This window comes from Mobula birostris, chromosome 6, assembly GCF_030028105.1.
Source record: "Mobula birostris isolate sMobBir1 chromosome 6, sMobBir1.hap1, whole genome shotgun sequence".
Taxonomy (NCBI): Eukaryota; Metazoa; Chordata; class Chondrichthyes; order Myliobatiformes; family Myliobatidae; genus Mobula; species Mobula birostris.
Window position 1 is genome coordinate 127122985 of NC_092375.1, and position 14410 is coordinate 127137394.

A 14410-nucleotide genomic window follows, 5' to 3' on the forward strand; every position below is an offset into this window, starting at 1 on the left:
CCAGTTGACACTGATCATTCTTCTCACAGCACTTTCCAAGACACCCAACTCTTGCTTTCTTATCTTAAATCCTTTGCACCATCAAAATACCCACCCAGTCTGTCCATGAGAATTAACAATCACTTGAGCTTCTTCCAATTTGGTGTATAGGAGTTCCTTCAAATGTTTATGTAATTACATTGATTGGGGTGAGAGTCTTTGATATATAAAGCCATTATTCTCCATAATTCTTGGCACGTGACAAGTGGTTAAGGCATCGGACTAGTGATCGGAAGGTCGATAGTTTGAGCCTCAGCTGAGGCAGCGTGTTGTGTCCTTGAGCAAGGCACTTAACCAAACAGTCCTCTACAATGACACCAGTGCCAGGCTGTATCAGCCCTCGCCCTTCCCTTGGACAACATCGGTGGCGTGGAGGGGGGGGACTTGCAGGATGGGCAACTGCCGGTCTTCCATACAACCTTGCCCAGGCCTGCGCCCTGGAAACCTTCCAAAGTGCAAATCCATTGTCTCACGAGACTAACGGATGCCTATATATTTTCCATAATCTCATGCCACTCTCTGTGTGGGATTACACTGCTCCAGAGGTCCTAATACGCTATTTAGCCAGCCCCAGCAGCTAACCAATTTTTGCTGAAGAGAATGCATCACAGGAACACAACCCTTCTACAACTTGAGGAACATACTGCGTCAAAGGCTCACCATGTGGTCTCCTCTATATTGGGAAAACCAAACACAGACCAGATGATCACTCAGTCCACAAGGGATTCAGTCACCTCTGACTATAACTCTCCATTTTATTCTGACCTCCCTTTCTCTGCCTGCACTCCTACTTTGTTCCAACAAAGTTCAGCACAAATGTAGGAGACTATGGATCTTTTCCCCTTCAAGTTGTACAACAGGTAGATTCAACCTCACAGTACCGATCGGCGGGAAAGGGGAAGACAAACCTCCTGTCTTTGGTCACTCTTAATTCTTTCTGATTGGCTGACACCCAACCAACCACAAGCTCCCATAAGAATGAAATGAGCAATAGTGTTATGGCCAGGTCTAACCTGACTAGCAGAAACGGCCAAACATCCCAATTTAGCAGCCCTGAATGGGAATGTGGCAGATTAGTCTGCATTATTCCTGGGCCCACAGTTCAAAGCATGCAGGGAAACTTCAGGAAGTACGGGAAGGGGATGGTCAGCCTGCCAATTAATCAGCGGAGGGCTCTCAGTAAAATGAACTACACCCTCAGCGTTCGGAACAGCCCAGTTGACTTCCTCAACATTACCTTGGCACCTTTCACTCCTTTAGCTCCAGGTGGGCCACTTTTTCCTGGACGTCCAAAATCTCCCTGAAGGGGGAAGGAAACACAGTCTTATTCATTAACACATGACCCAATGGCTGGATGAAATAACCACCTCAATAAAGCTGGTACATTATATATTGTCTGTTGAGTCTACACAGTGAGGCTCTCAGTTTATGGATTCCCATCAAATCTATGCTAGCTCCCAGGGAAACAATCCTATCAGTATCATTCCCTCTCTCCTTATTTCCCTGCGTCTTAGAGCCTCATGCACTGCACCTTAAGGGGTAAGTTACAGTGGCCAACTAGCCTGGAATGTGGGAGAGGAAACTAGAGCACTGTGGGACCACAGGGAGAATATGTAGACTCGACACAGGCTGGGACTGAATCTGGGCCACTGCAACCTGGTCAATGGCGCTAACTTCTGCACCATCACGCTGCTCCTGTCTGCAGGTCCACCATGGGTGGCTGAACAACCTGGACACAGAACAGGCAAACTACAGCCCAAGGCACTGTTGAGGCTGGTTAAGGATATTACCAGCAAGCTCAGTTCCACCCTCTTTTTCTTGGCACACACCAAAATGAAGCAGTAACATCCCTGATAGAGAATAGGTGAGTACTGGGCCCGATTTGTGTGATTAATGACTCCCATCCCAAGGACTTGGTGTTTGCAGAGAAGACTTGATGGGCCTAAAAGCCTAATTCTGCTGTTGGGTCTTCTGGTCTATATCAGGGGTTCCCAGCCTCTTTTATGCCATGGGCCAATGCTATTAAACATTGGAACCCCAGTCCATATGGACTCCTTTGAAATGATTGATGTAGAATCATCTATTCAATTTTCAGGCATAACTGGCCATCCCTTAACAACAGGATATTTGAGGAGCCAAATAAACGATATTGAGTCCCTCGCGAGGGAAGGGCAGAGTAGGTGAGAGCTTGCCTCCCTTCGGAATTACACCATCCGTTCTGTAGTTGCTGAGATCCTTCTTGGGACAACTAAACAGTTAAACTAACGTAAATTCTTGCTACGAACACATACAAACCTTCGACCCAGGATCACCAGGGAATCCTCTATCACCAGCATCTCCTGGGTAACCAGGGGGTCCCTGTGAACAATAAAACCACAATTTTATTAGTGGAAAGAGCATGGATGAATATACTAGGAACAGCAGCAACCCCTTTGAGGGTTAAGATTTCGCTTCTTTCTTACTCTGCAAACTGGTTGGCCTTGGCCCCCAGACAATGTTCCCTCTAATGACCAGTGTGTGGAATAATCTTGTGCTGTGCAATTTTTTTGTCCAGTGACAACAATGTGTGCACAGTGAATAATTTCTTCAATAAAAACAGGATAAATAAGCCAGTTCTAAAATCTGCAGACAAATCATGGCAAACTCCACGTTATCAACACCGTCCACATCAGAAACCGGAAAAGGAAATGTGATTGTGTACAGTTGTGAAATATACTCAACACGTAGAGGGTAACAAGCTTTTGTGCACAATTTAAATTCCTTTATGTGCTAGTAGCAGAAGTTGTGTGTACGCACTCCTTAGAGGGAACACTGCCCCCCCGCGAGCTGTGCGCCATCTTAAACCAGGAGGATATTTAATAGGACTCAAGCTGAAGCCAAATACAGAAAGAGATCTCCAGAGGTTTGCAAGTGGGTGCTAGGGTCACAGGAGGTCAGCAGAGGGAGAGGGGCTGCACAAATGGCCAAAAGTGGAGAACAATAAGGTTGCAGGATTGAGCGGAAGGTCTTCACAGGGTGGGGGGGGTCATATTGGGAGAGGAAGGGGCTGGGACCAAGCAAGAACAGGGCCTCACAGTATTGGCCCTCAGTGATGGGAACGCGGTGAAAGCGGGGCCTCATGAGACAGGGGCCATTGCCAAGACGTGACCACAAAGGACGAGGCCTGGAGAAGCCTGGTGGGAGCGGGGCTTTACAAGACCTGGGAGATGGGGGGGTTGGGTGGAAGATGCGGAGAGCATGGTTCCACGTCTCTGCAAAGTGGAGCCGCAAGATCTGGAACTAACAGGAGTACAGGTGAGTGTTTTCAGGAGTAGGCAGAACTGGGCGACTCGACTCCACAGAGCCACAGGCTGCCAGTCCAAGGTCCGGCATGATGTTAAGGTTTTAGCTCTGATTTTTAATATTCACCTCAAGAGCGTGGATGGAGGTGAATTGGCTGGGGGCTACACAAGGGTCTTGTTGCTGAGAACTGTCCACAAGCCAAATTCTGCGAAAGTTAGAAACATCAGTTTCTATAGAAATCCATATCACTCTACATATACTTGCTGTAATTCCTTAACTTTGAATATCAACCCATCACTACCCACAATTAAACCAATTGAATATACAATTGTAATGTCCTGGTTAAGATTTTTACTGCTATACTGTAGGCATTTCATTTCAGCAGTCCTGTAAGATCAGTCTGTTCTGCTTTTAGCATGTTTGGGTTTGAGCTGAAGAAAAGGAGCTATATTGTTCAACTTAGGAACGTTGTGTCAGCCAATCAGGATGGTGGAATTGAGAGAAAATTCTACAGAAGGTTTTTGTGAGGGACACTGGTATGGGTCGAGGTCCTTGTTGGCGGGAGCTGGTAGAAGACAGGAAGGAAGATGGCTGAGGATGCTGTCCCTGTCGCATAGGGTGCTTTGTGCAGATAAATGGCTTCAAGGAGGGAGGACCAATACTTCTGTGGGAGAGCCTCTTTGTTCGAGATGGACTTCAAGCGACATTCGGAAGGTGATGTGTACTTTCACATAGACTGCGGGTCCAGTGTGGGAGTTAAAGACAACTTCAAGATGAGTGCCAACGTATGTGCACATTTGGACTGGGTTAGCTGTAATGGGCGCTTTTTATTTTTTCCCCTCTTTTCTTTTAGCTTTGATAAAGTTAAAATTTGCAAATATATTTTCTTTATAATTGTTTGCAGTGCACGATCTGTTACTTCTCGCTGCTAATTGCTTGAGGGCAGTATTTACACAGTATTCACACAGATCGGGGTTTGGGTAGTCGAGACATGACAACTTCATGGTTTTGATGGGACCAAAGCCATACCGATCCCAGACGTGTGGACTTTGAGAAAGGAGGGCTTCCCAGTGCTGAGTCCAGTAGGTGTTAGGGAGGGGTTAACGAGACACGTCTCTAGAGATGCCCGTACAAAGAAGTTTATACTATAGCCCGTCATTAAAGAACATCACAAAACATTTTACTATTAGAAACTAGGAAGAATTGGCCCAGAGTTGGAGGTCCATAAGAGAGGTTACTTGTAACCCAGGGAGTTATTGTATAGACTTTCTGATGGAGGCTGGGATGAACAAAGGTTTCTGTATTTAAATGGGGGAGGAGGGTGATATTGCTGTTCATACAGGCCTGTAAATTAGACAAGGCAGCAGAGGATATGAGAGTCTTATGGAATCTGCCACCTCTCATTTCAGAAAAATAAGACAACCAATATTTAGAGCTTGGTATTAGTGCACATGCTAATACAAACAATGTCCTGTACTGTGGCTTTGATAATGGACGTTTATGGTCAGTGCTTCCGGAGTGTCGTTACCACAGTTTCCTATTAGTCCTCACAATCAACTCCACTACTGCCGGAAAGTTTGTTTTAAACGCCTGCCCTGCTCTGCCTAAGACGTTCTGTCACCTGACTTCTAAAAACATGACCTATTACCTACTATATTTATTAATTTAGATACCTTGCGGACTAGACCCTTCCAGCCCTTGGAACCCCACTGCCAGCAACCCCTGACAACCCTAACTGAACGCTAACATAATTACGGAACAATTTACAATGACCAATTAAACTACCTGGTATGTAAGTCTTTGGATGGTGGGAGGAAACCCACACATTCCGCAGGGTGGACGTAAAGAGGCTCCTTACCCAGGATGCCAGGATTGAACTCTGAAATCTGACAGCCGAAGCTGCAACAGCCACACGTTAACTGCTGTTCTGGCTGTTACTGGGGCTGGGCAGCAAGGACGCTGAACGTAATTGGAGAAGGTGTGGGAAATCAAATCATAGAAGTCGGAGCTTAGGAGGGTTAATGACGCCTAATGGTGACCCCTTTGCTTGCATCTTGGGAAACAGCCCTATTTCCATCTTTAATATCTCTATTTTTCCCTTCCAGGGTTCTTTTGAAGACCTTGACTTGGAGTTACACGCTGTCTACGGTTCTTTGCGGGAATGGGACCCGCTCTCAGAGTTCCATAATCGGCTGTTGTTGTTCGGCACACCAAAGGCTTGGCCTAAGAGTCCAGCTTGAATTCTGAACCCCAGGATCTCCAGGAGCTAGAGATGGGTGGATCAAGGGTCGGTGTCATGACAGGAGACCCATGTATCATCGGGGGAGTCGGGGTATCTGCTGTGTGCCTGGAGACCCGAGATCTTTACGATCACAGAGCTCGAAAAAAGCGACGTAACAGACTTTTAACATCGTAAACCAGTGAGTTGTTTGTTATGTCTCCTCACTCGCTGGGAAAATGGGGGACACATCCCTCTCCCTTATTAGAGAGAGAGAGAAAACCTGTGGTATGTCGACTGCTGGGTGAAACGCCAAGTCTTTGGGGTAACTGCAAGTCTGTGTCTTTGCTATTGCTCTGATCACGCCTGAGTGTTCAGTGGTGGTGCCAATGCTTTTTTTTTGCTGGGGAGGGGGGATTGTTGCTCGCTGCCGCTTACGCGCAGGAGGGAGGAGCTGGGGGGGGGACACTTTGGGGTTCTAACATTTAACTGTCATTCATTCTTTAGGACAATCCTCTGTTTTCATGGATGGTTGCAAAGAAAAAGCATTTCAGGATGCATATTGTACACATTTCTCTGACATTAAATTGTACCTTTGAACCTTTGACTAACCAGCTCCTGTTTAGCAAACCATTGATGTGGCCTAGAGCTAGGTGATAATTTGATTCAAGTCACATTTCTTGCACAGGAAGAATGCAGTGAAAAGACATGTACAGCACAGTTCATTTGCTACGTGGGAGGAACAAATACCGAATTTACATAGTTTTAATCAATGTAGTATTGCTAAAAGAACTGATTGAATTAATGAATGTGGAGAAGGATCTAGTGCTTTCCTGGGGTATATGGTGAATAAACACTTCTCAAGCTCCCAAGTGGGTACAGGTATCAATTTTAACTGATGTTTTGATGACAAATTTCATCAGGGATGATGACTGGGCAGGTCTAGTCTGGTGGTATTTATGCCCCCGTCGTCCATCCCTCCTGATTGGTCAGTCCTGATCCAATCAGATTTCTGCTGTCCCATCATGTTTCCATCAGAGTAGACATGCCCAGGTATCATCCCTGATGAGCATGGGAGAGTTTGTCAATGAAACTTCAGTTAAGATTGATACCTCTACCCTGCCGGAAGCCCAAGAAGAGTTTAATGTGGAGTCAGTTCAAAAGCTAGAGGAATTAGCGAACAAAGAAAAATTGCTGGAGGAACTCAGCAGATTAGGCAGCACTTATAGAGGGAAATAAACAGCTGATGTTTTGGGCTGAGAACCTTCATCAGGAGCTGGAAAGGAAGAAAGGCCGAACCCAGATTAAGATTGGTGGGAAGGGGAGGGGGAGGAGCACAAGCTGGCAGGTGACAGGTGAATCCAGGTTAGAGGAGAGAAGTTGGAACATGGAGGAAGGGGCAGAAAAGGGAATAATGTCAGAAGGGGCGAAGGGTCAAAGAAGAAATCTAATAGCAGAGGACATAGATCATGGAATAAAGGGAAGGAGGAGGGAAACCAGAGGGAAGGTGTAGATGATGAGCAGGTCATGAGAGTGGGGGTAGTGGAAAAAAGGGACAAAGCAGCCAGAAGAGAAAGGGAAAACATTGGGCGTGGGGAGGGTTTGGGAAACAGAGGGGGGCGGTTACTGGAAGATAGAGAACTTCCATCAGGTTGGAGACCACCAAGCTGAAATACAAGGTGTTGCTCCTCCAACCTGTCTCTGGCCTCAGAGTGCCAATAGACAAGGCCATGGACAGACTTGTCACTGCGAGAAGGGGAAGTGGAATAAAAGTTTTTATTGTTTTGTACCTTGGTATGCAAGATGGTTATCATTAAATTATGACAGAGTTGGACTTCAGAGAGATTGAAGGGCTGTCCAGAAACATTGAGCGCAGAACAGAAGTTACGCTCCTGGAAGGGACTTCTAGAAGGCACACGGGATCCCACTGGATACCTCAGATCTGCGGATGGAAACTGTGCAAAGAACTCAGCAGGTCGAGCAGCATCTGTGGAGGCTGATCTTTCAGGTGGAAACTCTTACATCAGGACTGAGAGAATGCAGAAGAGAGATGGCCAATGTAAGGAGGTGAGGTGGAGGAGTGAGACATGGGTTGGTAGGTGATAGGTGGAATCAGTGAGGGAGGGGGAGGGAATGGGAGGGTAGAGACAGTTCCTGCAGGATGTGGAAGGGAGGGATAACATGCCCATGGAACCAGGAGGGGGAGGACTTAGGAAGGGAGGAAAAGGGAGAAGAAACCTGTGGGAAAGATGTAGGGTGATGGGAATGGAACTGTGAGGGGTGGCAATGCATCAAGGTAACATGGGCGGTTTGGAAAGGATGAGCAAAGGGAGAGAAAACCCAGGTGGACAGGTAGAAATGGGAAAAGAACACGTCTTTCCATCTGGGTAGGCTTCCTGAAAGTGTAAGGATTCAATGTTCCTACCATTGGCTGTTGGTGATCCAAGTGGAAAAGAGGTGCCGTTCCTCTAAGATGGAGAGGACAGTGTGGCAAGAGGGTAGTAAGCTGAAATAACGTGCAATCAATAGCTCGAGATGGCCATCGCAGACAGGAGCGCAGGCATTCTGTTCGGGGGTACCGGGCGCTCTGTCCACGAGGGCCACGAGTCTCTTGCAAGAGGGAGCAAGATCAAGATCAGTGCTATAACAGTCATTGGAAAGGGATGGATCAGAGGGATGGTAATGTTTGTGCATGGCAGCAGTGAGGATGTCACAGCACTGAGGAGTGGATATCAAAGGACTACAAATTAGCAGTGAGAAGGCAGAGATGGATAATTAATGAGCAAGGCCAAAGAGAGCTTAAGAAAGAAGGAAAGGAGGTGTGAGTCTGTGGGTTGGCCCTCAATTACAGATACAGTGTATGATGTTAGAATCCATATTTTCATTGGGATTCCAGCCTGTGTGGCATTTCCCAAAGCTTAAAAACAATCTTAAATTAGACAGTAACAACATGAACGTGGCTTCACAGTTATCCGAAGAATATTAAAGGGGGAAACGAGTTACCATATCACCAGGATCTCCTTTGCAACCTGGAGGTCCGATGCGTCCCAGCTTTCCCTGAAATCAACACAAAAATACAACTGTTATTCCGGTTATTATGTACTAACTAAACATCACTTTGTGCTGTGCTTTCCAAATGTATACATGTGTTATACAGACAATCAATAACAGTGCTGCTAACTGCAATGTTATAACAGCCTGGTTATACTATATCCTGTTAGATATAATGCAAGCAAAATAATGATGTGGGTATACTTTGCACTCTGAATTCCGAACTGAACAGTGTTATACAACAAGGATCTATAGCAAAGATTACACTTAGCCTATGAGAAAAGTTCTGACACATAGAAATGGTGAATCTATTTGCAGTGCAGCTCTCTCCCACACAGTAGTGGGATTGGTTGAAGGAGGAGGATGTTCCAAAGGTTCAGTGCAGTGGTTTTTACCTACATAAGTGCGTTTGAGCCCATGAGTCTCGAGCTTCGCACAGAATAATTTGCAGCCAAGACACGACTTTCTCTCATGCAAATCTCCCAACACCATGAGGCGGAAGAGGGAAGTGCATCAGGTCAGATGTTTGGCACCTTTTCAAGCACTTCCTCATGTACCAATTGGGTCTGCACTGAACATTCTCAACCTTACAAACTACGAAGATACCCCATTCTAACATGATAATCTGACACATGGGATTGTGATATTACAGAAACATGGTGAGAGGTGAACAGGACAGGTAGCTTAACGTTTTGGGGTATCAATGCTTCCTGCATGGACAGAGATGGAAGCAAGGGAGGAGGGGGAACAGCATTATTGACTATCTTGTCAGCACTTAGAAAGGACAGCCCTGGGGAATGCCCAGCAAGGCCACAGAGGGTCTGTAGGTAGAACAAAGAAATAAGAAATGGATAACTACTTGGATCGGATTATACTAGAGGTCCCCCAGTAGTCAACAGGAATTAGAATAGCAAATATATCTGGAAGTCACGGAACTGTAACAGTAGGCAATTTTAACTTCCTGAAGGTTGACTGGGACTTCCTTAGTGTCCAGGGATTAGATGGGACAGAAGTTATGGAATGTTTTCTAGAGCAATAAGTGAATGGTAATACTAGAGAAGAGGCCACACTCAGTCTGCTCCTTGGAGATGATGCTGCACATGTGGTTGATATGCATTCTTTGGGACCAGTGACCATAATTCAATTAGATTTAAGGCAGCTATGGAAAAAGATAAGAGAGGTCCTCAAGTTGAAGAGCTAGATTGGAACATGGCTAACCTTGAGGGCACCAGACAAGGACTATCAAAAGCTGGTTGGGTGGGGTTGTTTGCATGTGAAGTGACTTCTGGCCAGCAGGAAGCTTCAAAATGGAGACAGGAAGGGTTCAGGGACAGAATTTTCCTGTTACAGTGAAGGGCAGAGCAGGCAAAGATTAGGGAATCTTGGTTGAGGGGCAATATTAATGGTCTGGTAAGGAGAACGATGCAGGCATATGTCAAGCAGAGGCAGCTAGGACCAAACGAATCCCTTAAGGAGTACAAAGAAGGTAGGAGTACACTTAAGAAGGGAATTAAGAGGACATCAAAGGGGGCCATAAACCATATATAGCAGACAAGATCAAGGAAAACCCCAACTGATTCTATCAGTATACTGTGCAAAAAGGCAAATGAGAAGGGAGGACCTTTAAGAATCTGTGGGTAATTTATGAATGGAACAGGCAAAGTTTTAAATGAATGCTTCTTGTCTGTATTTATCATGGAGGAGGATATGGAAACTAACGATCTGACGGAAGAGAGCAGTGATATCCTGAAGCACGTCGATATTAAAAAGGAAATGATAGAGATATACAAAATGATGAGAGACAGAGACAGGATAAATAAAGTTTGCTCTCCATGGTAGGGGCGTGGAGAGGAAGAACATCTCCTCAGCAAAGAGAGGGTCTGGGAGAATTTATATCCCTCCTCTCACCCCCCCAATACAAAGAGTAGTTGGTATCTAGATTGAGCCGCCAGAGGAGGTGGTAGAGGCAGGAACAAAAACAACTTTTAAGAAGTATCTGGATAGATACATGAATGAGCAGCACGTAGGGAAATATGGAATTAATGAAGAAAGTGGGATTATTTTCAGTAAGCATCATGGTTGGCAGAGGGCCTGTTTTGATGGTGTAGAACTCTGACTCTGATTTCCCACAGACTCCCAACTAGTCTGGGGAAGTTAAAAAATTCTTTTGGATCAGGGTGGAATCCTTAAAGGGTCAATTTGCATCTCAGACAGAAAAAGAATTCCATCCAAACCCTCAGAAATTTATCCTACTCAGCAAGTGCATGGGCAGAGAGTTTACTGATTCTATCCACACTCTCCGGCTCCATAGGCTTTATTCCCCAGGGTGGTCAGTCTAGTGCTCGGATTTAAACCTTTAATGGAGCCAGTCTCTTCATGGGCAGAAGACCCACAATCCTTCAACACACTACATACCTCCTGTCCTCTCTCCTAAATGGCATGGCTGCCTTACCCTAGACTCTCTCACCAGTCCATGCTGTGTTTGCATCCTACTCCTGGACACCTGTCCCACCACAGGCAGGCCACAGCCGGGTGTGTCCTGGAGTTGGAGGACTGTCCTTGTGTGCCGGTGGAAGGGAGGAAAGGGGCTTGCTTTACTATTGTTATCTTGTTGCTTGCTGTGCTCTGCTTTGTGTCGTTGAGATGAGCGTTCCGGGGATGCTACACTGGTGCGGAAATGTGTGGCGACACTTGCGTCCAGCATATCCCTGGCTTGTGTTGGTTGTTGACACAAGTGAGGCATTTGAGCGTATGTTTTGATGTACACGTGATAGATAAGCGTGACCCTTCAACTTGCTTTGCCCCACGTGGGGACAACGAGCCTACCTTCAGTCCATTAATCCCATCTCGGCCTGGCAATCCAGAGATACCCTGGAGGAGTCAAAGGGAAAAAGACAGACACATTAGTAACAGATAGAGACCTTCACAGCTAAGAAGAGGAACATGAATTTTAAGTGTTTAAAAATAAAATGGCTTCTTACCCTCTTTCCATCAGATCCCATTTCGCCCTGAAAAGGAAACACAGGACATGTCAATATCAACAGGAACAATGTGGACAAGTTTAGGAGTGACATGCCGCCAGATGCAAGCGTTCATTCTGTGCTCACTGAAGCTCATCACAGCGGTGACAGGTTTAGTAAAACAGAGTGACACAACTCTGAGCTCAATTCCACAACTTATTCAGATTCTGAAGCTTTAGAATTAAATGGCTTGCTGTCCAATGTTTAGCTTTAAATTGGGTTTATTTTCAGTTTTATGGCAAAGTGGCAACTTCCCAGGTATTATTTCAAGACCCCATGTATCTGCCTACCCTACAATTCCCACTTCTTGCTCAGCGAAGCCAATATCAGGCTTTTCTCAACCCTGGATTGGCTTAATCAGCCAGAGTGCAGCGCAGAGTCCAAAACATAGGGTCGGACATTTTGAAAATTTGAAGTCAGGGAAGAGCAGGGATGCTGGTTCACCGACGCATTGCAGAAATCTGACTTTCTCTACCACTTCCTCCTCCATCTCAGGTCCCAATGCTGGGCAAATGATGGCCACACTGGGCCCTAGCTGCTGCTACTAAGGGGACGGGCAGGTGGCCTCCGCAGTTGGCTAATAAAACGTGGGGAAGGTGGGATACCAACTTGCTGCAGGTCACATCACCGATGAGTACCACTGATCCAACGCATATTCCGGGCTTCCGGGCTGACAGCCCAGAGTTTAGGAGCAGATTCCTTTTGAAACACACCAACAACAGATCTGGTGGCTCTGCATTCTGACACTTTTCCTGGCATGGGGGACCAGACTTTGACCAGCTGCCAGTGGGAGGGTCAGGCCAGCAAGCTGAAGCTTCGACCTATACATTCAGGCCCAAGTGAACCTGAGCTCCTAAACAAGCCCCTGGGGCACCTAAGAGTTGCTGGAGTCACAGTCATCACCATGTCAACATCCATCCAAAAGAGAGTGGAGCAGTGCAAGATGCCTCACCTTTTCTCCCATCAATCCCGGATAACCCTGGAAAAAGAGACAAAGAAATGGTATTAGCATTACCACAACTTCCTGGCACATTTCAATGATAAGGGTCTTAAGTGGGGTTCACCCGTGCCTAGATGGCATCATTGCTATTGGAGAAAGAGCCCATTGGCATATTTAGCATCTGAGTATCTGGGACCAACCTACCTGGCATTCTCCACCTCCCAACAAATTTGAAACTAAATCAGGGAATAGGGTGGGGCCAGGGCAAGAGTGATTTGAATTCTGGAACAAGTATTTATAGCCAAGGAAGTTACTGGCCAGTAAATCTACTATGAATAATAAGCACTCATCTCTCTTTCTTTGGCAGTATTCTATAAGATACATTCTGGTATGGCCAGTTTTGAGGCTGAATTCAGCAAGCTGGGGCTTGCAATGTCCATCAGATACATGAGACTGCACACGGTTGTGACTTCAGTCCCATAATGGCTTATTTATTATTGTTGGATTGCGGTAATCATTTCTTTTTCCAACAATGTACCTTATTCATAATGTTGTCGACAAGTACCCCAGCCGCCAGCATCATTCACAGCACAAGATATGCTGTTGCCTGAGCTCACATTTTATCACTTTTCTTTCACGTACACTCTACTCCCCCTCTACAACTTTAATTTCAGATTTGCTTGTTTTCCAAGTTTCCCAGTTACAATACAATGAAGTGGCATTGACCTGAAGCTTTAACTTTGATTCTTTTCACTCCCCCCCCCCCCACCAGCCCCCACCACAGACGCTGACTGGCCCGCTGAGTATTTGCTGTGTTTTCTGACATTACTTCAGACGTTCAGCATCTGGCATTTCTTGTCTCTCAGTCAGGAACCAGAAACCCGGCACTGGGGGAGACGCAGGGGGCTCGACTCTGCCCAGTCCTGCGGGGAATTCTTTTGGGACGAGCTGCCCATTGTTCAAGTCTTGGGATGGCTACCAGGCCACCAAAAGGAGCTAGTGTTTGAAGTGCATCTTACCTTTGGACCGGGGAAGCCAATGGGTCCTTCAATACCGGGATCACCCTGTGTAGGGAAAAAAAAGTAATTTGAATTTCAGATGTGAGAAACAAACGACAGCTCAAGTTTTCAGGCAATTATGAATAAATGAATACTCACCTGACGACCCGATGGACCTGGGTCACCTATGGGACCAGTTCCTCCCTTTTCTCCCTGTGAAAAGCATACGTCATAGATTATAACATATAGATTATACATTACAGATTATAACCGGCTCACGTGCATCACCTTTTGAAAGAGATACTCTTGCATTGTTGTGTCAGCCTCTGCTTCACGCACAGTGACCGCTGCCATTTGAGGGGCGCATCCTGTCTCCTCGCTGCCATGAAGGCCTGGGTGGTTAACCTGCAATTCCTGGGGGCTGGTGCTCAGTGAATAAATGTAAAAAGTAAGTTACTGCTGCTGGGGACAACTAGGTTCTCCTCTACTGGGCGAGGACAAGTCGATCTTGGATTCCAAGTCGTAGTGATAGTGCCCCCCCCGCAGCACAGGAGCGCAAACTCGTCCTCGGCGAGGTCTCAGAACAGGGCTCCATTCCTGTAACTCACCCACTCAGGTTGAGTTAACCCTGCAAACACAAGCTAACTTGAATGGAAAAGCACAGCTCAACAGCAGGTGCACCACAACCAGCCATCATATCGCCAGAGAGGCCGGATGCCCCCCTGGATCTATGGGACAGAACACAGAGACATTTCACTAGGCTCGCTGTCACTCGACTCAGAGCAGAATGTCAGCCCTGAGGGTGGGGATGGGGGAAGCGGGAGATCAGTACCAGTGAATGACTCAAAATTCGGGAAAAATA

General features: G+C 46.3%; 1 protein-coding gene across 5 annotated transcripts in view; it reads right to left on the bottom strand.

Annotated features, from left to right (window-relative positions):
* The window catches only part of col6a2 (collagen, type VI, alpha 2), a 64835-nt gene that overhangs the window by 33198 nt on the left and 17227 nt on the right, over positions 1 to 14410 (bottom strand). For all 5 annotated transcript variants that reach the window (XM_072261245.1, XM_072261248.1, XM_072261246.1 and 2 more), the window contains exons 6-13: positions 13708 to 13761; positions 13570 to 13614; positions 12563 to 12589; positions 11572 to 11598; positions 11417 to 11461; positions 8543 to 8596; positions 2335 to 2397; positions 1277 to 1339 (exon numbers count right to left, since the gene is read on the bottom strand). In XM_072261245.1, the coding sequence (XP_072117346.1) occupies positions 1277 to 1339; positions 2335 to 2397; positions 8543 to 8596; positions 11417 to 11461; positions 11572 to 11598; positions 12563 to 12589; positions 13570 to 13614; positions 13708 to 13761 (378 nt within the window). The remainder of the gene's footprint in view (positions 1 to 1276; positions 1340 to 2334; positions 2398 to 8542; positions 8597 to 11416; positions 11462 to 11571; positions 11599 to 12562; positions 12590 to 13569; positions 13615 to 13707; positions 13762 to 14410) is intronic.